The sequence below is a fragment of the Lepidochelys olivacea genome, assembly GCF_965140295.1.
Source record: "Lepidochelys olivacea isolate rLepOli2 genome assembly, chromosome: 5".
Taxonomy (NCBI): domain Eukaryota; kingdom Metazoa; phylum Chordata; order Testudines; family Cheloniidae; genus Lepidochelys; species Lepidochelys olivacea.
Genome location: NC_140415.1, coordinates 75,815,051 through 75,842,028, shown reverse-complemented (window position 1 = coordinate 75,842,028; position 26,978 = coordinate 75,815,051). Strand labels below are relative to the sequence as shown.

Here is a 26,978-nt window from a genome sequence, read left to right as displayed (position 1 = left end):
TTTATTTTAAACTTGCTGCCTAATAATTTCATTGGGTGACCCCTGGTTCTTGTGTTACGTGAAGGGGATAGTAACAGTTCCCTATTCACTTTCTCCATAGCATTTGTAAACGTCTGTCATATCCCCACTTAGTCATCTCTTTTCTCAGCTGAACAGTCCCACTCTTTTTAATGTATTCTCACAGGAAGCTGTTCCCTACCCCTAATAATTTTTGTTGCCCTTCTCTGTACCTTTTCCAATTCTTATATGTCCTTTTAGAGTCGAGGAGGTCAGAACTGCATGCAGCATTCAAGGTGTGGGTATATCATGGATATGTATAATAGAATTATGATATTTCTGTCTTATCTTTCCCTTTCCTAACATTTTTTCCCACTGCTGTTGAACACTGAGCAGATGTTTTCAGAGAACTATCCACGATGACTCCAATATCTTTCTTGATTGTTAACAGCTAATTTAGACCGCATCATTTTGTATGTGTAGTACAATGCTGGTCCCAGTATAGATCCTTGTGGGACCCTGCAATTTACCACTCTCCACTGACCTTTCATTCCTACCTTTTGTTTCCTATCTTTTAACCTTCCCTCTTATCCCATGATTACTTGCTTTGCGTAAGAGCTTTTGGTGTAGGACCTTGTTAAAGGCTTTTTGCAAAGTCCAGATATGCTAAGGAGGCTGCCTGAAGTTGGGAGAAGCCATTTCCTCCAGCTTGTCTGAAAGGGGTTGAGGGTTTGGGAGAGTGGAGAGTAACCAGCTGAGACTCACTGTGCTGGGAATAGGAAGTGTGGGGTAGGAGAGAAGAAGGGGACAGACCAGAGAAGGGGAGGGGGGAAGAGAAGGCTCCATGTTTCAGAACCCAAGCCATGCATGGCAGCTGAAGGATCTTGGGTGGCTCCAGAGGACTCTGCTCCCAACACAAAGAATGCTGTGAAGTGGTGAGAAAACTGAGGCAGGGAAATGAGTATAGGATTTATTATTAGATCTATATATTTCTTGTGTGATTTAGGTAGAGAGCTCTGTTTTTTTTTAAATCGTGTCCTAAATCTGTCTGTGTATTATGTATTACACTATTCATGTGCTCCTTGAAGAGAGAAACTGTGGGCCCAGAACTTCTGCGCAGGTGGAGTTGTGGGAGAGGGCGTGTTTAAGATATGGGGTGAGTATGAGTGTTTGGCGCTGGTCCTAGGAACTGGGCAGTGGGGCCACATTGTTGCAATCCTCAGGGATGTGGGGTTGGACACAAGGTCTGTACCCTGGGAGTGCCTAGAGGCCCCAAAATAAGGACCATACATGACCTCTCCTGAGCCTTCCAAGGCTTAAAGCAGTTGGGGATTCAGCAACTAGATCCCCTCACATCAGGCTAGCAAGTGACCAAGGGTCAGCTTGACGGGAACTGTGTCAATGATGTTTGTGTTGTCTGATATGGGCCTTCTGATATCTTCATGCAGAGTCTGCAGAATAATGATAATCTTCGAGATCTGGCTGGGCTGGGGATTTAGATATTTGAATATCTTAGTTTTCAGATTATGAACAAATCTTTTAAATCTTTCTTATGTCAGCTCCTCTTATATTCACTTAAAATATGTATTCATTTTTGGTCCTGATTTTGCACTGGGATCTGTTAATATGGACCCTTACTGCTGCTCAGAATTCCATTAAGTTTGGGGCTTTGTGCTTATAACTTTAACTGAAGCATAAAAAAATCTATGTCTGGGAACATTCAGCATATGAGAGTAAAATATGTGGTGCATGTTTATTCATCTATGTGCACTATCCTTTCCCTCACTCCACTAAAGGCTAAGCAGTCAGAATGCTGTGTTGGCTGTATTCATTCAGAAAGTGTGCAGTGGTTACTAAAGTATATCAGAACCAAACAACTTAATTCCAACAAGTAAGGTATTTGCTATAATATTTTATATACATTGGGCTTCTCCTCTCCCTTTCCTGCCACTTCCACCCCATCCCTCCTCCGTTCCTTCGCCTCTTTTTAACAGCACTGCATCTGACTCTTGTCTCCTGTCCTCCTCACTTTTGCTGTGTCATCTACCATCCAGGTCCTCCCTAACAGCTTTACTCTCTAATTTCAACTCCTGTCTCTCTCTCTCTCTCTCTCTCTTCCCCTCCCTTGTCTCAGAATCTTCCACAGTCATCCTCAGAGACTTCAGCTTCCATGTTGATGACCCTCCAATTCCTTAGCTTCATTTTTCCAAGTCCTCATCTCTTCATTCAATCTGTATGCTTTTTCCTTTCAGAATGCTGATGAAAAGATGCTTTATCTAGCCCAGAACTTTGACCATGTCACCCCTTTTTTTGCATCTCTCCACTGGATCATCCTTCTCTATTGTATCAGAGATAAGTCAATGATAGAACTGTAGAACTGTAAAATCATAGAAATGTAGAGCTAAAAGGAATCTGCAAGAGGTCACCTAAGCCATCCCCTTGCACTGAGGCAGGATTAAGTATATTTTGTGTGCTTGGCTTCACTTTCTAGGTACACCAAGGCCTATCTCCACCCACCTATCCTCTCTTATTCACTATCGAGAATGTTGACGCTGAACTACAGTTGACCCATCATGCCAACCTCCATTGCCCGTTTGTTAAATTTTCAGACACTAACCTTTGTACTTTCTCCCATGCTGCCCCTCATGCTAGGGAAGACCTCCCCATAAAAATCCATAAACTACTTATTTATCTTCCTTCAAAAACCCTCTTTAAAATTCTTTAGTCATGATGCCTACAAAAAGCTTGGCAGTGGTTAGGGTGCTGGTGCACTGAGACCATTGCCTACCCTGCTAACTAATACTGTCTCATTGTTTCCCTCTACTCCCCTGTCTGTATCCATCTATTGTCTCTTGTCTCATACTTAGGGTATGTCTACACTACGAAATAAATACGAATTTATAGAAGTTGGTTTTTTAGAAATCGGTTTTATATATTTGAGTGTGTGTGTCCCCACAGAAAATGCTCTAAGTGCATTAAGTGCATTAACTCGGCGGAGTGCTTCCACAGTACCGAGGCTAGAGTCGACTTCCGGAGCATTGCACTGTGGATAGCTATCCCACAGTTCCCGCAGTCTCCGCTGCCCATTGGAATTCTGGGTTGAGATCCCAATGCCTGATGGGGCTAAAACATTGTCACAGGTGGTTCTGGGTACATGTCGTCAGGCTCCCGTTCCCTCCCTCCCTCCATGAAAGCAAGGGCAGACAATCGTTTCGCGCCTTTTTTTCTGAGTTACCTGTGCAGACGCCATACCACGGCAAGCATGGAGCCCGCTCAGCTCACTGTCACCGTATGTCTCCTGGGTGCTGGCAGACGCGGTACTACATTGCTACACAGCAGCAGCAACCCATTACCTTGTGGCAGCAGACGGTACAATAGGACTGGTAGCCATCAACGTCATGTCTGAGGTGCTCCTGGTCGCCTCTGTGAGGTCGATCAGGAGCGCCTGGGCAGACATGGGTGCAGGGACTAAATTTGGAGTGACTTGATCAGGTCATTCTCTTTAGTCCTGCAGTCAGTCCTATTGAACCATCTTATGGTGAGCAGACAGGTGATACGGATTGCTAGCAGTCCTATTGCATCATCTTCTGCCGGGCAGGCAAGAGATGAGGATGGCTAGCAGTCCTACTGCACCATCTTCTGCTGAGCAGCCATGAGATGTGGATGGCTTGCAGTCCTTCTGCGCCGTCTGCTGCCAGCCAAAGATGTAAAAGATAGATGGAGTGGATCAAAACAAGAAATAGACCAGATTTGTTTTGTACTCATTTGCAACCCCCCCCCGCCCCCTGTCTGGGGACTCATTCCTCTAGGTCACACTGCAGTCACTCACAGAGAAGGTGCAGCAAGGTAAATCTAGCCATGTATCAATCAGAGGCCAGACTAACCTCCTTGTTCCAATAAGAACAATAACTTAGGTGCACCATTTCTTATTGGAACCCTCCGTTAAGTCCTGCCTGAAATACTCCTTGATGTAAAGCCACCTCCTTTGTTGATTTTAACTCCCTGTAAGCCAACCCTGTAAGCCGTGTCGTCAGTCGCCCCTCCCTGCGTCAGAGCAACAGCACACAATCATGCATTTGAGTTGAGAGTGCTGTCCAGAGCAGTCACAATGGAGCACTCTGGGATAGCTCCCGGAGCCCAATACTGTCGAATTGTGTCCACAGTACCCCAAATTTGACCCGGCAAGGCCGATGTAAGCGCTAATCCACTTGTCAGGGGTGGAGTAAGGAAATCGATTTTAAGAGCCCTTTAAGTCAAAATAAAGGGCTTCATCGTGTGGACGGGTGCAGGTTTACATTGATTTAACGCTGCTAAATTTGACCTAAAGTCCTAGTGTAGACCAGGGCTTAGAATGAAAGAGATGGTCCCTTCCCCAGAGAGCTTACAATCTATCTTTGTATTGCTCCTAGCACAATGCGGTCCTGGTCCATAACTGGAGCTCATAGGCACTATGGTAGGGATCAGCCACCTTTGGCACGTAGTCTGTCAGAGAAATCTGCTGGCGGGCTAGGATGGTTTGTTTACCTGCAGCATCCTCAGGTTTGGCTGACTGCAGCTCCCACTGGCCATGGTTCACCATTCCAGGCCAATGGGGGCTGCGGGAAGTGGTGGCCAGCAAATCCCTCGGCCCACGCCGCTTCCCGCAGCCCCCATTGGCCTGGAACGGTGAACCGTGGCTAGTGGGAGCTGCGATCGGCCGAACCTGCAGATGCTGCAGGTAAACAAACCATCCCAGCTTGCCAGCGGATTTCCCTGATGGGCCGTGTGCCAAAGGTTGCCGATCCCTGCACTACAGTAATTCAAATAATTATTAATAATATAACATGCTGATGTACATAATGGAAAAACATCTTAACATACTACTTAAGGGACTGAGATCAGAGGTTTCTTGAAAGTGTCTTTTGATTTATACTTAAAGTTTTGACTACCAAACAGAAGGAAAAGACCTTGGGGAACTTGTGGGCTCCTTAAACAATTTGTCTTGGAGTTGATAGCCTTTAGAATGGATTTTGCTTACAGTAGTAAGGAGCTATATTTATACTATAGTCTCCTAACAATTTTCTAACACAAGTGAAATACTTGCAATGTCATTGCAATAAACCACATTGGGTATGTCTACACAGCACACTAAGCTTGGGCTCTAACTCAGGTTTAAGCCTAAGCCACGCTTCCCTTCACACACAGATCAGTCTAACTTGGGCCAGGAGCCCCTCTGGATTTGGGCCCTCAAATCCTGCTAGGAGGCTGGTCAGAGCCCGAATCCCACTGTGCCATGGTTCAAAGCCCAGGCATTTTGCAGTGTGTATGTCACAATCAAGTTTGGGTTGCCAGACTCAGGTCTGGAAAGTCCACTAACACAATCCCACACCCTTCTAGGTCTGTGCATCCAAGTCCTTCCATCCCCAAACTTCCAAAGCAATTCTGAGGGACTGGAATCAATCTCCTGGTTCAATTTCAGCAATTTGCATGGCATTTCCCCCTTCATTTCCACATGGACTGCTCAACTGGAAACACAGTCAGCCCTCCTAGGTATTAGCATGGCCAGCACTAAAAAGAACTCCTGCAACAAGTACTCTGCTAGCTGTCCAGATTCCGGTTAACCTCTGGTGTGAGGTAAGCAAGACATTCAATTTCAGCAGGAGCACAAGAAATAATTGTCTTCAAAACTATATCTAAGCAGTTGTCAGCACTAGGGAATTGACCGCACAGCAGAACAATGTAGAGAATAAATCAAGAGGTTGAAGACAGACTATTGCAAAGTCAAGAATGCTAACAGCTAATGAGGATGCCCTGTCTTCCTGCCTATTTTATGAGAAATTTGACTGGGTACTAGGAATTGTAGTGAGCACTGAGTCCACAGTGGTGCACAACAATCTGGTGAGCAGGGATGGCATTCTGGAGGAGAGCCAGATGAAGTGACCCTGGTACTGATTCTGGTATCCAAAGAGGCTATGCTACTGGAGCAGGTATAGACCATTCTGGGGACAGCCCTGCGAAGCAGATGGCTGCAGAACCATCAACAAAGCAAATGCTGGAGCTGGACATTCATAAGTTTCTGCCACCATATTGTTGTTAATATATGGATGAGTGGGATTTCTAGCTTATGGCCCTATTAAAAATTATCAGACACCTAGATAAACATAATATGTTGGGGAAAAATCAACACAGCTTTTGTAAAGGAAAATCATACCTCACCAATCATTTACAATTATTTGAGGGAGTCATCAAGCTAACAGCGTGTTAGGAACCAGTAGGAAAGGGAGAGACAATAGGACAGAAAATATAATGCCACTATATAAATCCATGGTATATCTACTCCTTGAATACTGCATGCACTTCTGGTTGCCTCATATAAAAGTATATGATATATTAGAATTGGAAAAAATACAGAGAAGGGCAACAAAAATGATTAGGGGTATGGAATAGCTTCCATAAAAGGAGAGATTAAAAAGACAGGGATGGTTCAGTTTAGAAAAGTGACAACTAAAGGGGAATATGAGAGAGGTCTATAAAATTACAAATGGTATGGAGGAAGTAAATAGGGAAGTGTTATTTACCCCATCATATCACACAAGATCAAGGGGTCACCTGATAAAATTAATAGGCATCAGATTTAAAACAATCATAAGGAAGTACTTCTTGACACAGTGCACAGTCCACCTGTGGAACTTGCTGCCATGGGATGTTGTGAAGGCCAAAACTATAACTGGATTTAAAAAAAGATACGTTATTTAGGTTTATCCATGGCTATTAGCCAAGATGGTCAGGGACACTACCTCATGCTCTTTGTGTTCCTAACCTCCAACTGCCCCCTTCCTGCTCCCTGGCTCAGCCTTTTATACTCCTTGCTTTCTTCTAAGAGGTGCCCAGCTCATGAGCTTATTATCTTATTAGTTCACCAGGCTCCCTACAGGTGCAAGTGATCCCTTCTATGTTTCCAAACCCAAACTATGTAAGGCCCTCGTACTCTAACCATATGCAGTATATTGAGTGTTGAAAGTGACCAGGGTGCTGGCTTCCAAAGGGCTCAATTTATAGCTGTTAACAGCACCCTGTCACAAAGTTACAATAATAGTGTCAGCAATAAGCAATAGTTTTAGAAGGGGCTTGCTACCGTGAGTCCTTTTTTTTTTATAACACATAAATATGAGTCAATGAAATATAGGTGAGGTTTATACAGAATTCTAACTTAGCATGCAGAACACAAAAAGAGGAAAAAAGTGTTTTACTACATTTATTTCTGCCAGCTGAAGGCACATCACTAATTCTATCAAAGCATTGGAGACAAATTTTTGAAATGCCAAAAGATCCATCAATTACAGGTCTGGAGTAATTAAAGTTGCCATATACAGCTGCTCCTTAGTGTTCCTCAGCAAGAAAACAAAGGAGACAAGCAGTAACTTATAAGACAGAGGACCAATTGTCATCTAGGAAAAAAAAGAGAAATGGATCGATCTAAGTCATTTTAATTGACAAAGTTAACTTTCAATTCTGAGGTCATTATTTAGTTTTACTTCAGACAAAAATCCCATTGAAGCCAATATGAGGTTTGCTTTAATAAAGACTGAATGAAAATCATAATATTTAGCACAATAATAGGTCATTTCTTGGGTTCCTTAGTATTTGCACACTAGGAACTGTGTGGCTGCTCTTCCCTACCATTGAGATGCTAAAAAATTGCTGTCTAACAGCATGAAATTATAGAACAACCACATCCATTATGGGAGTCACTGGTCATGGGAGAGTAAGTGTTTAATTTCTTCTGCTGTTATATGAGCGGGGAGTAGATGCATCCTGGCCCTTCCCAGAAGATCCTTAGTGACTTGGAGGCAATGGCACATAACAAACTATCTCCCTAAGAGCATTCTGTGCGGGGAAAGAGAACATCCCGGCTCAGGAGGAGGAGGCTGGGCCAATAGTCCTCTTTGAAGGTAATACAATGAAATAGGAAGGTTTTGGGACTGGGGGATAGAGAATGCTGGCAAAGGTTTCCTGTGCAGAAGATTTAGAGTTGTGTGAAGCGCTTCAGCCCAGGTCTGGAAGTTTTCCCTTTATCTGAGTTTAACAAAGGAAGTAGCATTATAAATACACCCCAGTTTTGGGGGAGGATTTTATAAGAACCTATTTACATAGCCCTTGGAAGAAACTGACTACTGCAGAAGTCAGCAGACACTTCTCCCATGTACAGGCCTGCACAATTGCCTATGAGCAGTATTTATTTTGTCTTTTCCCCACTTCCCTCTGACTCACTGAATAGTGGCCAGTGCTGGAGGCAAGATACTAGACTTGATGGATGAATGGTCTAATTTGATAGAGCAAATCCTATGATTAAATTTAATTCTGTGTGGAAGTGCTAAAAAAGCCGCATACGAATAGGGCATTTAGTAGGCCAGCTAGGAGAGAGAATATTTCTTTGGCTTGTGGTGTATAATGAAGAGAAACTAAATATTGTGTTATGTTCTGTATTTATGCAATGTGGTATCCAGCAACAGTTTGAGAAAATGTAAGTAATATTGATATACCCTTCCTGTTACTTTTTAAACCGATTGACCATCAAAGATTGCTTTTAGGACTTAAAAATGGCAAAACTGCATTTGGTGCACTCATTATTTCCTCAAACAGTACTTCAGCTAAAACTAAGGTTATTTAGTCCCATGTGGAAGCCATACACATCATACTCTTTGTGTGTACGATTTTCCTGCAGTGGTTTAATTAGCTCAGCCTTGAAACAAGTCTGGGATTTTTGCCTCCACTTCTCCCCTTGGAAGGCTGTTCCAGAATTTCATTTCTCTGATGGTTAGAAACAATCAATCATCTAATTTCAAGCCCAAATTTTATATTTATAAACCAATTTATATCCATTTTTTTCTTGTGCCAACATTGGTCTTTAACTGAAATGACTCCTTTTCTTCTATTGTGTTTATCCCTCTGATGTATTTATGGAGAGCAATCATATTTCCTCTCACCCTTCCTTTTATTAGGCTAAAAAAGCCCAGCCCATTAAGTCTCCTCTCCTAAAATAGGTTGTCAATTCCTTTGATCATCCTGGTAGCTCTTCTTTGCATCTGTTCTAGTTTGTGTTCATCTTTTTTAAATGTGGGACACCAAAAGTGCAAACAGTATTCCAGATGAGGTCTCACCAGTGCCTTGTACAATGGTAATAACACTTCCCTATCTCTACTGGAAATAATTCATCTGATGCATCCTAGGACTGCATTAGCAGTTATCATGGGCTCATCACATTGGTGGTCCATAGTCATCCTGTGGTCAGCCAATATACCCAGGCCTTCCTCGTCCTCTGTCTCTTCGAATGGGTATCTCTCCAGTTTATAACTTAAACTCTTGTTGTTAGTAGTGCATGACTTTGCACTATTAAATTTAATCCCATATCTATTACTCCAGTTTTCAAGGTCTGGTCCTCCTCCATTTTGGAGGTACCTCCCAGTTGTGTGTCATACACCCAGGTCTTTTTCCTCCTCTGTTGCTTCCAACTGAGAAGCCCCCAGCTTATAGCAAAAATTCTTGTTGTTAGTCTCTAAATGCATGACTTTGCACTATTAAATTTCATCCTGTTTCTATTACTCTAGTTTACAAGGTCACCCAGATTTTCTTGTATGATATTTCGGTCCTCCTCCATATTGGCAATACCTCCCAACTTTACGTCATCTGCAAATTTTATGAGCACACTCCCATTTTTTGTGCCAAGGTCAGTAAATAAAAATGTTAAATAAGACTGGTCCCAAGACCAATCCCTGAGGAACTCCACTAGTAACTTCCCTCCAGCCTGACAGTTCACCTTTAGGTCTGACCTGTTGTAGTGTCCATTTTGACTAGCTCCTTATCCACCTTTCAATTCTCATATTAATCCCCAATCAATCTCATATTAATCCCTGTCTAATTTAACTAACAATTTCCCATGTGGAATTGTATCAAATACCTTACTGAAATCCAGGTAGATTAGTTCTTCTGCATCTCCTTTGTGTAAAGAATCCGTTATTTTCTCAAAGATAGAGATCAGATTGGTCTGGCACGATCTACCATGTAAAATCATGTTGTATTTTATCACAATTACTGTTCACCTCTATGTCCTTAAGTACTTTCTCTTTTAAAATTTGTCCCAAGACCTTGCATACAATTGAGGTCAAACTAAGAGGCCTGTAGTTTCCTGGTTCCCTTTTTTTCCTTTCTTAAAGTAGGAAATATATTAGCAATTCTCCAGGCATAGGGTAGACCCCTGAGTTTACAGATCCATTAAAAATCCTTGCTATTGGACTTGCAATTTCATGTGCCAGTTCCTTTAATATTTTTGGATGGAAATTATCCGGGCCTCACAATTTAGTCTCATTAAGCTGTTTGAGTTTGACTTCCACTTCGGATGTGGTAATTTCCACCTCCATATCCTTGTTGCCATTAGCCACCCTGCCACTACCCCTTAGATTTTCATTAGCCTCATTAAAAATTGAGGCAGATTATTTGTTTAGGTGTTCAGCCATGCCTAGATAATCTTTAATCTTCTCTCCATCCTCAGTGTTTAGCAGTCTCACTTCTTCTTTCCTTGTTTTCTTCTTATTTATATGCCCATAGAACTTTTTACTATTGGTTTTAATTCCCTTTGCAAGGGCCAACTCTGCTTGGCTCTTGGCAGTTCTCACTTTATCCCTGCACTTTATGAACTCCAAGAGTTGGCTTTCCTTGTTGATCCATTCCATTCCCTGTAGGCTTTGTCTGAGACGCTTGCTCATCCAGCTTGGTCTGCAACACTTCCTTATGATTTTTCCCCCTTTGCTTGGGATGCTGGCTTCAGATAGCTTCTGCAACTTTGACTTAAAGTAATTCCAAGCCTCCTCCACATTCAGATCCTTGAGTTCTTCAGTCCAGTCCACTTCCCTAACTAATTCCCTCGAACCAAGATTGTCCTCTACAACCAGCTCTTCTATGAGGTCTCCACTACTCAGCAGGATCAAATCTAAAATGGAATCACCTCTTGTTTGTTCAGCAACTATTTGGTGAAGAAAATCTGTCAGCTATCACATCCAGGAAAATCTGGGCGCAACTATTATCAGTAGTACTTGTCTTCCAATCTATATCTTGGAAGGTAGTCTCCTATAATCACACAATTCCCAGTAATATTTAGTTCATTAAAAACATTAAAGAGATCTCTATCCATATTCAAATTGGATCCTAGTGGTCTGTAGCATAACCTAAGCACTATATCAGGAGAACCTCTAGTAGCTTTCTTCCCCTAAAGTGATTTTGACCCAAACAGCCTCTCTTATCCATTCCATCACCTCTAATTTCTTTTCAGTCTACCTCATCATTAATGTACAATGCTACTCTGCCACCTTTGCCTTTATTTCTGCCTTTCCTGAAAAGCACATACCCTTCAATACCTGTACTCTAGTCTTGACTACTATTCCACCATGTTTCTGTTATCCATATAATATCTGGCTTCATGTCCTGCACCAGTAGTTCTAGTTCCTCCATTTTGTTACCCTGGCTCCTTGCATTGATGTACTAATTTAGGTGTTGGGCCATACCTAAATTATCTCTAATCTTTAATCTTCTGAGCCAAATCTGGTGAGTTATGGAATAGGATGCCTGTGAGGGATAGATGTCTATTGACATCTGTCCTGCTGTCAAGTTTAGGTCTTCCAGAGGGTCTTTTAAATCCTGCGTCAAAGTCCAAGATGGTAGGCATTTGGAGCAGATGACCAAACCACCTTGGAGAGTGTCAGATGACCATTTGAGAGAGTGGTACCCGTTTAGTTAGATGATGGATCTCTTCATTTGATTGTAATTTGTCCCATTTGGTTATTTTAATCAGTCAGAGATGCTTCATCTGAATGGTGTCCAACTTTTTTCAAACTTGACAGTGAGGGGACATATTTCAGTCCCATAGATCAGAACACTGACCACTAAAGCTTTATATATCTTTAACTTCACCTCTTTACTTATTAAGGTGTCTGGTTTGCAAAAGATGTTCTTGATGAGGTGCCCTATTACCGATGATGCTTTTGCAGTGTTCGATTCAAGTTCTTTCTTGATGCCACCCATGTTATTAACAGAGTAGAGAAAGGTGAAGTCCCCAATAATTTCAACTGGTTGGTCATCCACCACAAGATGCTAAAGTCCACAGCGTGCTTAAAATTACTGACCAGAAGAACTTTGTTTTTACCCCCAATTAATTTTCAGGCCAACTTTTGCAACGGAGCTTTCCAGGGCTTTAAGTGCCTCAACCAGCTTGTCCATTGATTCAACAACCAGTGCTATGTCATCAGCAAAATCAGTGTTGGTGAGGTATTTACCAAGGCATATGCCTAAAATGCATTTACTTAGTGTCCGATCAAGTATGTAGTCTATGATGCCACTGACGAGTTCTATGTCTGTAATGCATCTTTGTCAAATGCCCGACCTAATTTGGAAGAAGGTGGTTCTTTTCCTATTTACAAGAATGCAGCTTGAGCCATCATCATTAGGAAATGAAACATTCTACAGGGCTCACTGTAGTGGAGAATCACAATGCACACTTCTGACTAGTTGTATAGGAAGTTTTTTATGGTGACACCCTCCACACAGCAGTGCTGGGAGAGTAGTAAGCATGTTCAGGATGTGGCCCATAAGTTCACACACATTCTACATAGGAAAAGTCTATTGTCTCCTTTACTCTTCCCCATATCCTTCAGTACTGACTGTATGACAACTATATGGGTTCTGAAACAACTACTGGGTCTTAGGAGTCCTTTCTTCAGTCCTGTATGCTTTTATTCAAGTTTTTCTCCTTTGTTCAGTATTTGGCAATATTTAAAAAATAAAAGTGATTTGAGTATCCTGATGGTTCAGTATATTACAAAAATAGAGAAATAAGATCAGTTTATAGCACAACAGACAGGATATGCAATTAGATACAGTGCATGTAATAAGAGACAATAAAAACTATTTAATGCAATCTGTCTTAGAAGATGTACTATGAAATAATGGATACAAAGCATTTCCAGCACCAAAGTATAGTAATATCTCTGAAGACCCAATCGCACCAATGATACTGCCAAGAATGAACTTGAGCGGATCACTGCAGACTACATGGCTCTGGGAAGGAGGATAAAGGAGTATAAGGCGCAAATGGTGTTCTCGTCCATCCTCCCCGTGGAAGGAAAAGGCCGGGGTAGGGATCATCGAATTGTGGAAGTCAATGAATGGCTACGCAGGTGGTGTCGGAGAGAAGGCTTTGGATTCTTTCACCATGGGATGGTGTTCCAAGAAGGAGGAGTGCTAGGCAGAGATGGGCTCCACCTAACGAAGAGAGGGAAGAGCATCTTCGCGAGCAGGCTGGCTAACCTAGTGAGGAGGGCTTTAAACTAGGTTCACTGGGGGAAGGAGACCAAAGCCTTGAGGTAGGTGGGGAAGTGGGATACCGGGAGGAAGGACGAGCAGGAGTGTGTGAGAGGGGAGGGCTTCTGCCTCATACTGAGAATGAGGGGCGATCAGTGGGTTATCTCAAGTGCCTATATACAAATGTACAAAGCCTGGGAAACAAGCAGGGAGAACTGGAGGTCCTGGCAAAGTCAAGGAATTATGATGTGATTGGAATAACAGACACTCGGTGGGATAACTTGCATGACTGGAGTACTGTCATGGATGGGTATAAACTGTTCAGGAAGGACAGGCAGGGCAGAAAAGGTGGGGGAGTAGCACTGTATGTAAGGGAGCAGTATGACTGCTCAGAGCTCAAGTATGAAACTGCAGAAAAACTTGAGAGTCTCTGGATTAAGTTTAGAAGCGTGAGCAACAAGGGTGATGTCGTGGTGGGAGTCTGCTATAGACCACCAGACCAGGGGGATGAGATGGACGAGGCTTTCTTCCAGCAACTTGCAGAAGCTACTAGATCACACGCCCTGGTTCTCATGGGCGACTTCAATCATCCTGATATCTGCTGGGAGAGCAATACAGCGGTGCACAGACAATCCAGGAAGTTTTTGGAAACTGTAGGGGACAACTTCCTGGTGCAAGTGCTGGAGGAACCAACTAGGGGCGGAGCTCTTCTTGACCTGCTGCTCACAAACCGGGAAGAATTAGTGGGGGAAGCAAAAGTGGATGGGAACCTGGGAGGCAGTGACCATGAGATGGTCGAGTTCAGGATCCTGACACAAGGAAGAAAGGAAAGCAGCAGAATACGGACCCTGGATTTCAGAAAAGCAGACTTTGACTCCCTCCGGGAACTGATGGGCAGGATCCCCTGGGAGAATAACATGAGGGGAAAGGAGTCCAGGAGAGCTGGCTGTATTTTAAAGAATCCTTATTGTGGTTACAGGGACAAACCATCCCGATGTGTAGAAGGAATAGTAAATATGGCAGGCAACCAGCTTGGCTTAACAGTGAAATCCTTGCTGATCTTAAACACAAAAAAGAGGCTTACAAGAAGTGGAAGATTGGACAAATGATCAGGGATGAGTATAAAAATATTGCTCGGGCACGTAGGAAGGCTAAATCACACCTGGAGTTGCAGCTAGCGAGGGATGTTAAGAGTAACAAGAAGGGTTTCTTCAGGTATGTTGGCAACAAGAAGAAAGCCAAGGAAAGTGTGGGCACCTTCCTGAATGAGGGAGGCAACCTAGTGACAGAGGATGTGGAAAAAGCTAATGTACTCAGTGCTTTTTTTGCCTCTGTCTTCATGAACAAGGTCAGCTCCCAGACTGCTGCACTGGGCAGCACAGCATGGGGAGGAGGTGGCCAGCCCTCTGTGAAGAAAGAAGTGGTTCAGGACTATTTAGAAAAGCTGGACATGCACAAGTCCATGGGGCCAGATGCATTGCATCCAAGAGTACTAAAGGAATTGGCCGATGTGATTGTAGAGCCATTGGCCATTATCTTTGAAAACTCATGGTGATCAGTCTACAGAAGAGAAGAATGAGGGGGGATTTGATAGCTGCTTTTAACTACCTGAAAGGTGGATCCAAAGAGGATGGATCTAGACTATTCTCAGTGATAGCAGATGACAGGACAAGGAGTAATGGTCTCAAGTTGCAGTGGGGGAGATTTAGGTTGGATATTAGGAAAAACTTTTTCACTAGGAGGGTGGTGAAACACTGGAATGTGTTACCTAGGAAGTTTTTAAGGTCAGGCTTGACAAAGCCCTGGCTGGGATGATTTAGTTGGGGATTGGTCCTGCTGTGGGCAAGGGGTAGGACTAGATGACCTCCAGAGGTCCCTTCCAACTCTGATATTCTATGATTCTAAGGCATACGTGCATTATGCATTTACCGTGGGAATTATACATTTGATTAAAAAAACTTGTAAAATGAGTGGGTCAGTGGGACTTTTGCAAGTCAGGCTTTAATGCCAACAAATTTTTCTTTGTGTTCAGATCTCACTGGAGCATCAGATCTTCCACATCTTTAATGAGAAAAAGAGGAATGAAGAGAAGGGAGGCGCAGGAAGAGTGGTGCTGTGTAGCTTGGCATTGAATTATACCTAACATTTTCTTAGTACTGAGATTAAACTAAACTTTGAAATATGTTTTAAAATATCCTCTCTGCTTTTCCTTTACAATTTCAATTATTTTAAAGATATTTGCCACCTGATAGAAGTACTACTATTCCTAGAAGTCATGTATGGCATGCTTGTGAAATAAGAAAAATGAGGCATCAGTAATAATAAATAATAATATTCAGCTGTTACAGCTCTCTTCATCCATTTGATCTCCAAGCACTCCAAGCATATGAGGTAAGTATCAATAACCTCAGTTTACAGATGGGGTAAATATGAGTCTTAACTCATGATTCCTGGCTATTTTGATACCATTTCTTTTTGGCCTAAGTCCTTACTCCTATACAGAGCTGGAGAAAATGGATGTTGTTGCTGGGGATTTTGTGGCAGATGGGTGGAGGACAGAATCTTATAACTGTGGAGTCAATGGCTGCACCCCTGCTGCATCCCCTGTTCTGCATTCCTATGATTGGAGCCTATATAGCACAGCTCTTCAAGGCACAGGGGTATTGGAGTCCCTCTACTTCTCCGTATCTTATTGCTGAGCACAGCACTTTGGTTCCACTGCCCTTTGGACTTTCTCCTCAGAGGGAGGGGCAGGATCTACCCCTGTGTCAGTAATTCATGAACAGCTGCTTTTTAAACCCAGAAAAACTGACCTCTGCAGTCTAGACTTAGGTGAACAAACAGTAGGTGCATTATATATTGTGACTCATATGAGGTTAAAATAAATATGCAAGACATGGAAACTTGCATTATCTGAGTACATTACTCAACTTGCAAATTTCTTTTCAGAGTAGTCTGACTCCTATCCAGAGTGAACCTTTCTTTTTCCTGACTAGTTTGTTTGATGATGCTGTGGGCTCTCAGTCAGTTGCTTTGTGGCATCCCCCTTCCATCTTGGCTGCAAGCTTTTCAAAATTAACTAGGCTTTTGCTTTATCCTTTTCTTTCTTGTAAACCATTAAGCTTCTGTAGTGAACAGGGAAAGGGGAGTGGAGGAGGGGTAGATGTAGAACATGTTTCTATGTTCCAAATACTTTCTCTGTCCTGTTAGAGAAGCCCTCAAGAAGGATATTGTGCTATCTTGGCATAAAGTGCAGATTGATGCCTTCCTGTGAATGCTGCATTTTGTAACAGCTCCTTGATTGTTAGTTAAAGGTGTCTCTTTCTATGGAGGTTCTGTGTGATTGGGAGCCAGCTGTGGCATGGAAGTCTCCATCAGTCATCACCTTTTTACACACAGGCTCAGATGAAACTTGGTTCCCATGATTCAGTAGTCTGAGTCAGTTTGAGAGGGCGGTGTGTGTTTGTGTGCAGCATTTCCTGAATGAATTCTAATACCCTTTCAAAACAATCTTGCAAATTTGTTAACAGAAAATTATCTGCTTTGTATAGTGATTTCCATAGAGTGATATATAAGGAGGGCAAAAAGGCTCAGTGATACTCTTAAGACTATTATTATAAAATCCTTCTGTTGCTGTAGCAGTGTCAGGTGACAAAAGTTTTTCTGTGTGGTCTGCTATGTGAGGATATCATTAGAGGTGATATGCTGGATTGAAAAAAACAGTACATTTTTAAAACCTATGTATTTTTACTGTGTTTATTATTCTTTAAAAATTATTATAAAACATTGAGGTCTTGATTTTTATCCAAGCCTCAAACTGTATTGTGAGGACTCTTATTGTTTAGTTGCACCTTCCAATCAGCTCATTAGGTATGTAGTGGGTGCAGCCTTGTTCTGGAAATAGTGGAAGGCATTTCTGAAAATTTAGGGCCAAATTTCTGTTAATCAAGAATTAGAGAATTAGTAAACTAACATACTTAATTTGTTTAAATCTTCATATTCTCATTGTGCCACTTAAACTCTGCTAAACCAAGCTGACTAATTTGGAGAGTAGTCTATCCATCCTTGAGCTTTTATATAAACTTTTTATAGTATTGTATTATGAGTTTTGTGGATTTTTGCAGTCCTGGCAAAATATTTTAGTGAGATAAAAAAGATAATGTGCCGTCCCCAGTGTAATACAAAACTCATTTTATATCAATATCACTTTTTGAAAGAATAGTTATTTACCATTTATTAAAAGCAGCTACTTTGCCTGGGGATCAAAACAGTGAGTGGAAGATACTGGTATATTTTTAATATACTGGTATATTAGCTTATTTCTCAACAGCATCTTTCACTGTAATTTTAGCAGGGCTGGTGCTACACCACATGATAGATCTTCCATCCAAATCACGAACATTTGTAAAACAAAATGCTTAAAAATTAAGATTTATCAGGCCCAGTTTTGATGGCAGACCCTAGATCTTTCATCCCCTGGTGGCTGAAATTCCAGCCAGAGAGTAGTCAATGGTGCAAAATACCTGCAGCCTAAACTCCACCACAGCCCAGATAGAAATCCAGTGCTTACCCACTTTTAGGGTAACTCTGGTCATGGAATGGGCATGGCCAATGTGGAAACCACGTAATCTCTTCTGGTGAAGGTTTTTATGAAGCCTGGGGAAAAGGCAATGGTGCAAACACGACTGACCTCCCGAGAGACTGAATCTCAGAAAACCTGTGCTGGCACCAAGATACCTGCGGGAGATTATACAAACTACTGGCCTAAGTCCCAGTCACTACTTCATTCAACCCACAACCTGAATCCTCCAATTAAAGCTCTGAAAGAACACCAGGAATTCTGCTGCTGTAGCAAACACGTAAATGCCCACTAGTATCAGCCCACAGTCATCCAATGAAACAGTTATTAAACACTTTGCTACCTTCAGTGTCTACCTGTCTTGTAGAATCGTCCCTGCATCTTCAGTCTCAGTAAAATGCAGTCACTGTTACTACCTGTTCCTCAAATGCACTCATTATGTTGACCTGGAAGATCTCACTAGAGAGAATTTCATGTTAATTATTCCATTTCTCAAAAACAACCTTCAAGTTCTCTTTTCTTGCAGTTCCACTGGAATCTCGTAAACAGTAGCAGGAAGTGTATATGTACTGTTCTCGGGAAGAGCAGCTGTTGCTAGCTCTCCATGGACCCCAGACTCTGAAGAAGGACTCCACCTGTGTAGTGACAAGAGACATGGCTGCAGGGACAAAGAGCTGAGTAATAAAGACCCTGTTGGTAGAGGTCCTGGACATAGGCAAGGAGTGGACTGAGGTGAAACAGACAAAATTGTTGATTGCCTCCAAATTGCCTCCAAATTGCCTCCAAAAGGGGGCACAATTTAGTATTAGCAGTCTGTTCCCAGCATGAGGGGAAATCAAGGCAGGGTTTACATGCATGACCACAAGGGGGTGCTTCAGGATGGTCTGACTTATTACAGACCCATAACCAAGGATTTGAGTCCTACCCTAAATTTGAAGGTTCTATGCATTTGAAATTCTAATTTTGGCCCATCTCTAGTTATAACTGATTCTATTTCTCTGGTATACTTTAGTTTCAGCTGTTGGTGTTTTCTTGATGGGATAATGAAATCCTTCCTTTGTTGATTTCTTCATAACTCAACCTTCCTTACCCTTTCAAAAAAAAAAATCAGTTCCACCTTCTAGAGGTTGATGGTTTCTCAAATTATTTAATCTTTTTTTCTTTTTTCTAACTTCTCTTTTAACTGTATACATGGCACTTCACTTTGTTACCTTATCTAACAAACTTGTGTCCTTAGAGGAACAGCCATGAGATGCTTATCCTTCAAAGAAGAAGAGTCAAAGAGAGACTCTGTTCTTGTGACACCAAACAGAATTGGGGCAAAAAGGAAACTTCCTAAAAGGCAGTGGGCAAGAGGAGAGAAGATATGTCATTCGGTGGTGCCTTGAAACATTCTTCTAGAAGACTTAACTGTCACTGGGAGTGGGGAGTGCGCTTCAAAGCAGCACTTCTTAAAAAGTGCATTCAGTGCTCCCACCAGCACAGCTGTTAGCCTGGAGGGGGCCAGGCCTCACCTTGCTCAGATATGCACCATCTGGACATACTGGAATTGTTGACAGAGCCAGCCAACTCCACAGCCTATGCTCCCAAGTGTTCTTCAGACATATTTTGGCTGCCTCTCTAAAAGGACTCTTCTCCCTCTCCCGTTTTTCAGGCACAAGAAGGAACTGTGGTAATCTGACCCTGGAATAAATTACAATATCCCATTCAAATGGAACCTCTAAAATGTTCTGATTCTTCAGCCACACCTAATGACAGAGATAGGAAATGGAGGGAAGGGACATGTTTTCAAAGACTAGCAACAAGGTTGAAAAGATTGGGATTTTTACATTAGAAAGGAGCTGAATAAGAGGGGGTATGAGATAAGTATATACAGTAATGAATGGTTTAGAGAAGGTAGACTGGAAATTTCAGTTCTCCCTGTCTCATAACACAAGAAGAAGGGACTATTCAATTAAATTAGAAGGTGACAAATTCAAAACAGATTAAAGAAATACTCTTTCACACATTGCATAATGAATCTGTGGAATTTATTGCTACAGGAAGTAGTAGAGGCCAAACACTTAACAAGATTTTAAAAGAGAGTGAATATTTCTGTGGATAACAGGAATATGCAGGGTTATCATAATTAATGAATTTTTGGAAGGGATATTAAACTAGATAAATTCATGGAGGATAGGTCCGTCAAGCTATTAGCTAGGATGGACAGGGATGGTGTCCCTAGCCTCTGTTTGCTAGAAGCTGGGAATGGGTGACAGGGGATGGATCACTTGATTACCTGTTCTGTTCATTCCCTTTGCAGCACCTTGCACTGGCCACTGTTAGAAGACAGGATACTGAGCTAGACGGACCTTTGGTCTGACCCAGGATGGCCATTCTTATGTTCTAAACCTTGTGCTTTAAGGCTTAAACTAATATATTAGAGATCAGGATGAGAGCTATTCTCCCATATCTGCGTACTATGGGATTCTTATACCCTTTTCTGGTGTGGATTACCCAACGATTGGGGGAATGGTAAATAATGAAGAGGACTGGTCACTGTTTCAGAGTGATCTGGATCACTTGATAATCTGGGTGCAAGATAAAAATATGCATTTTAATATCCCTAATTGTAAATGTATACATCTAGGAACAAACAATATAGGCCATACTTACAGGATGGGGGACTCTATCTTGGCTAGCTGTGACTGAAAAAGATTTTGGGGTCATAGTGGGTAATCAGCAGGCTTCGAGCTCCCAATGTGATGCTGTGGCCAAAAGAGCCAATGCAATTCTCAGATACATAAATGGGAATCTTGACTAGGAGTATAAAGGTTATTTTGCCTCTGTTTTGGCATTGGTGCAACTGCAGCTGAATATTGCATCCAGGTCTGGTGTCCACAATTCAAGAAGGATGTTGATAAATTGGAGAGTTCAGAGAAGGGCCATGAGACTTACTGAAGGATTAGAAAATGTACTTTATAGTGATAGATACAAAAAGCTCTATTTATCTTAACAAAGAGAAAATTAAAGGGTGACTTGATCACAATCTATAATTATATACATTGGGAACAAATATTTAATAATGGGCTCTTCAGTCTCCAGAGAAAGGTATAACGTTCCTATGGCTGGAAGATCAAGCTGGGACAAATTCAGACTGGAAACAAGGCATACATTTTTAACAGTGAGAGTAATTAATGAAGTCACTTACCAAGGGTTGTAGTGGATTCTTCATCATTGTCAATTTTAAAATCAAGATTGGATGTTTTTCTGAAAAATATGCTCTAAAAATAATTTTGAGAAGTTCTGTGACCTGTGTTATATAGGAGATTGGATGAGATGGTGCCTACTGGCCTTGGAATTTGATTCTATGAATTCACTTATGCCTCTACTTTCTAAGCTGCATGTCTCAACATTTAGATTCCATCCTCTTTCCCTGTGTCATCAACAGCTACATCACTGCAGAAACCCTTCAGCACAAGGCTTGCACGTTCCTTGAAGACTAAAATTCTTTTAATCTCACTGTGAGGATGAGGATATTAAAAGCAACGTATGTAGTTTGAAACTGATTCCACTCTCTCTCCTTCCTTCTCCTCCCACCCTTTCCTTGTTCTAATGTTTTTTCCATGTATTTCAGGTCAGTATCAGAATCCACTGTGCTTAGGCAGATTGTTTCAAGGACTTTTTCATTAGTTATAATCTCTTCCATTACCACACACAAAGGAAGTACCACGTCTTTAAAAGTTGTTATCAAAAATACCAAAAACTTGTCAATGCAGTGCAAAAGTAAGATTCTGCAAGATAATTGGTTTTCTATCCACTTAATATTAAAGCAGTAAATCAAGAAGAAAAAAATGTAATTGCATTCATACAATGCATTTCACTAAAAGCGAGTGTCTAATTACAGTGGCAAAAACTCAATGGGGCCACTAGAAAGGGGAGATATAAAATGGCTCTACACCTTTCATTTTTGAAGAGGCCTTTTGAGACCAAATATGATTCATATTAAGAAGGCAGCTTTCTGACAAGCTATACCTGCAATAAATGTATCATTGATGAGTAGGTGACCTTAGTGAACATTTGTAACAGCATTCATATTCTGCCCAATTATTAATAGAAAGTGTATTTTTTCTCTTTTTTCTATACTAATTAACATTCTTCCATGTTTTAAGACTCTTTTTTTGACAGTGGGCATTCCAAGCAAGTTGGCAACTCAGCGTGCCTAACATAATCAGAATGACTTCAGAGGGCTGTGTTACATTCTTGGTTGATATATATAGTTGAAAAGTACAGTTTATTAAAATGGTGCTGAACTTTTACCCTATATCCCCCAATTTAGCCAGAGGGTATTTTTGTTTTCCTTTGTGCATATGTTATGTGGATCTATGATTGTGGAACAAATGTGTTGCTATAAATTAACAGGAGTGGCATATACACTTATGTTGGAAATGTAATTGATAAAACTGTTGCAGAGAATACATTACATCAAAGTAATATTTCCTTCTTTATTGCAACCATCATAAAAAACTCAATTACCTTAAATTACAACAAATGATTTTGGAATAAACCTTTGACCTGCTACCCTTGATCATTCTACAATTAATGCAAAGGGCAAGATTTACAGCAGCTAATATTCTGTTATATATTATGTTAGCAGTTACATTTTTCATGATGAGGCTTTTTTTCTTTGGTGGTTGTTTGTTGAAGACTTATAAATACAGCTAGACGTTCCCATGAATTAAGCTATTTTGGTATTTTAGGTATCTGGGATATAAGAGCAAAATAGCTATACATTCATAAACATGTTCACAATGTCCATGCTTCAAATTCTAAAATTGTTGAGATTGGAACCTGCTTCTATTTCCCTTTTCTTTATAGATTTTCCCTGTATCCATGGAATCAAACAATTCAGGATATCATACCTCAAAAGTCCTGTGAAAAAGATAAGTATGTTTGTTTGTTTAAATTAGTTCCTCATTCAAAAACCCGATATTTGAACATACAAAGTTTGTATGTGGTCAGTAAAGTGGAAAAAGTTACTCAAAACTGTTGAGATCCCATTTCTGGAACAGTCACAGAGGACAAATGATGAAATCTCATCACAAATTTACAAGTATCTATCTACTATCTGCCTCACTTACTGCAGATCCACTTCCCACAGCTGCAGAGGTAAAATGCCTATTACAAAGTCACCAATTGTCAAGATTTTATCATAACTCTCACAATATTGGTTGTCCCAAAAGCCTCAGCTCCCAGTGTCATGTGATTGTGCGTGTCATTTAAACATTCCCCACCTGCTTTTCCAGCCATTGTCGTTGAGAAGAAAAGGTTGAAATTATTACCGGAGCAAGCCCTAAAGGTACCAAAGCTAGGTTACAAATAAAGAGAATCCCACAGTCATATATATATATTTATAATGTCATGATTTTTTTTAAGCCACTGTCATGATTTTGAGGGGCTTGACTCCTGATTTTTGAATGCTTGAGGTTGGCAATACTATCTCTGCATGCCTGCTCATCTTAAAAATAAGATTAGGTACCTTTTAAGGCAGACAGGCTGATCTGAAGACAGATTAGGATGTCACTTTCACATTCCAAATAGCTGAGACCAGGCTTCCCCTCACTAGTTCATTTTATGGCATTCAGACTGATTGGCCTACTGGACTGGACTCACAAATGAGGTAATTAGATGTATAAGAGCTATAACATGCTCCCACAAATATTTGTGGGTGCAAAAATATGAACACAGAATTAGTGGCTGTTTCCTAAAGCCAGTCCCAAAAAGTGAGAAATTATAGCTTTTAAAATATCATATCACCCATTAAACTGTGAAGAGCCAAGAAGGATCCTGCTTCCATTGAATAAATGGGACTTCCACCACTGATTTAAAAGGGAGCAGGATCAGACTACACATAGGTTAATTTATGTTTTCTTTCCATAATTACTGCTGCTTCTCAGAAGCATTAGGATAATTTTCTAAATGCACAGGTACAATGCTGGACTTTGCATCAAGGATTTACCATTTCTCAGGCATATTTATTTAGGTGTTTACTATAGTACTTTAAAGTTTTTAATCATTAGAAAGCAGGGCTATGTTGTGTTGGATAGTCTCCTGGAGAACAGCAAGTATAGTAGACAATAGAGCAGCAGTGAACATGGATTAATATAATAATTAGTCATAGATTAAGTGACTACCCTCATAATAATACTTCCTCATTGTATCACAAATCTCTGGATATCTGTCTAGGGTTTCTTCTTTTCATACTATTGCAGTCTATGAAGATGGTGCACACATTTGTGCCAACATAAGTCTAATCTTCACATGATTAAAAAATACATGGGCTCAATTTACTGAAATCTCTGGACAGGGATTTTTTGAGTAAATTGCTCAGAAGGGTTGCAAATGAGGAGACTTCTCAGAATTATAAACAACTGTTAATAGAGTTTATGTGCTGCAAAATTGCCACACAATTGCCTTACAAGCATGGAGTTGGGAAAAGTGGGAGGATCCTGGAATATTTTTCGGTTAAATGTTTTTCATCAGAAAATATCAATTTATTGATTCTGCAGTCTATCACAGAAACATATCCGTTTCAATGAAACTTTCTTTGGGAAAGGATCTCTGGCCCAGGGTGGAATTTCAGGTCCAAGAAGGAAATATTCTATCCCAGGATAGTCAATAGCCCAGGAGTTAGGGCACTAATCTGAGATGTGGGAGACCCAGGTTCAAATCCCTATTCTGAATGAGGCAGAGGGTCTTTCTGTTTCAGGATGGCAGGCTTTTAGTACACCCAGTTTCTGGGCAACCCAATGAGCACAGGTGGCCTCTAGTAGGCTGTCTGATTGGCTACACTGCCTCAGTGGTTGAAAGGGTCAGCAGATCAGCCCTGGAGCCCAGTTCAGTGACTGCTCAAAGCATTTGCCCAGGGCTGTGATCATTTCTGCTCCTGCCTTGCATGTCTACAGGCTCTCACCCTGGGCTCCAATTCCTTGCTACCTTCTTGTGTTCTGCCCAGTAGGCCTGACTCCTGCTCTAACACCTTGGCACAGCAGCTCATGCCCCGGTCACTGACACTGTGGGTTTGACTAGACCTGAGAAACCTTCCCAATGAAACTTCAAACTAATATTCATTTAAAAAGGGGTGGTCTGTTGATTTGAAGCAGTGACTTACTTGAAGCTTGGGTCTCCTGCATCCCACTTAAGTGCCCTAACTGTTGGGTTAGTCTGTTGTGGGTCTCTCACTCTTGTGTTCTTTTGCAAACATTTTTGAAAGGCCTGTTTTGTTCCACATTGGCATGGAAACGACTGTTTGAAACGCCAATAATTTTGTGAAATGGAATTCTTGTTTTCTGGCCAGCCCTGAGGGTTATAGTTCTAGAAAGGGGATTTCAATCTTTACATTTAGTAATCATTTTGAAAATTTTGAGTGTTGGTTGAATATTTGTACTTTTGTTAATAGGGTAGGACCACTTGGATGTGGCCCTTGCAGGGACTTGAATCATGGAGTGGAGAATATGCTTATAACATTTGCAGAAGACTCCAAGCTATGTGGGGTTGCAAACACTTTGGAGGATGGCAGTAAAATTCAAAACAACCTTGACGAATTAGAGAATTGGTTGACAGATGTAGGGACCTGCATGAAAGACCCCCCTAAGCTTAGTCTTACCAGCTTAGGTTAAAAACTTTCTCAAGGTACAAACTTTGCCTTGTCCTTAAACCCTATGCTGCCACCACCAAGCATGTTAAACAAAGAACAGGGAAAGAGCCCACTTGGAGACGTCTTCCCCCCAAGCCCTACACCCTCCCCTTTCCTGGGGAAGGCTTGATAAAAATCCTCACCAATTTGCATAGGTGAACACAGACCCAAACCCTTGATCTTAAGAATAATGAAAAATCAATCAGGTTCTTAAAAGAAGAATTTTAATGAAAGAAAAAGTAAAAGAATCACTTCTGTAAAATCAGGATGGTAAATACCTTACAGGGTAATCAGATTCAAAACATAGAGAATCCCTCTAGGCAAAACCTTAAGTTACAAAAAGACACAAAAACAGGAATATACATTCCATTCAGCACAGCTTATTTACCAGCCATTTCAACAAAAGGAAATCTAACTCATTTCTAGCTAGATTACTTACTAACAAGTTTTAATACTCCATTCCTGTTCTGTTCCCGGCAAAAGCATCACACAGAAAGAAAGAACTCTTTGTTCCCCCCCGCTCCAGCTTTGAAAGTAACTTGTCTCCTCATTGGTCATTTTGGTCAGGTGCCGGCAAGGTTATCTTAGCGTCTTAACCCTTTACAGGTGAAAGGGTTTTGCCGCTGGCCAGGAGGGATTTTATAGTTCTGTATGCAGAAAGGTGGTTACCCTTCCCTTTATATTTATGACAACGCCAAAGGAGAGTGGTGGGTGGAATAGCCCAATCTTCATTATTTTGTTTGCCAATTAAGTCTGGTTTCCAAAACTGGGCAAGTCATGAATTTGTGTGCAAGAATCAACGAAGTCATATGTAAGTTGAAGGAATTCCATTTCTCAGACCAGATGAGGAAAATGGTTCTCCAAAACATCAGTTTTGGTTTGCTAATTTCCGGTTCCACACTTCTTAGAAGTTTAGATTAGCATAACAAATGAGTAACTTAATGTTTATTATTGTTGCTTAATATTTTTATTACTGTAACATTTAGAGGCCCTTGTCCAGATAAGGCCCCATTCTGCTAAGCACTCTACAAATATAGAGGTAAAAATGGTCCCTGACTCTAGAATTTCCAATATAAGGAACTCTGGCATCATGGAATTGAAATTTTCACTAGAAACCAGTAAAGGCAACTTCTCCTCTCTTTTCAGTAGGGTCTCTCTCTTGCTGCTTCTGTACAGCGTTAATAGTGTGAAAGAAATATAACAGAGTGCTGAAGTGTTACTCAGAGAGGGGAATTTTGCTATATATGTGAAAATATTGATAGAAAATGAAAGATCTGAAATTCCTATTGCCAAATCCTCTGGAGGGTGTGTGTGGAGGGGGAGGGGGTGGTCTATTGCACATTTTACTCAGCAAAGCCATCACTGAAGCCCACTGTGATCTGCAGGAGTCTTTGTGTG

The 26,978-nt window shown here is 41.2% G+C and overlaps 1 protein-coding gene and 1 long non-coding RNA gene across 5 annotated transcripts in view; one reads left to right on the top strand and one right to left on the bottom strand.

The window, feature by feature from the left end:
* The window catches only part of LOC311521380 (uncharacterized protein), a 153,712-nt gene extending 132,339 nt beyond the window's left edge, over nt 1-21,373 (bottom strand). Inside the window, exon 1 of the mRNA XM_084629689.1 lies at nt 21,096-21,373. Coding sequence (XP_084485815.1) covers nt 21,096-21,122 — 27 coding nt within the window. The 5' untranslated portion in view covers nt 21,123-21,373. The remainder of the gene's footprint in view (nt 1-21,095) is intronic.
* The window catches only part of LOC311521381, a 161,068-nt gene that overhangs the window by 68,393 nt on the left and 65,697 nt on the right, over nt 1-26,978 (top strand). For 2 of the 4 annotated variants that reach the window (XR_014711869.1, XR_014711870.1), the window contains exon 3: nt 22,763-22,831. The exons of the other annotated variants lie outside the window; for them this stretch is intronic. This is a non-coding gene — a long non-coding RNA (uncharacterized lncRNA). The remainder of the gene's footprint in view (nt 1-22,762; nt 22,832-26,978) is intronic. 4 annotated transcript variants of the gene reach the window in all.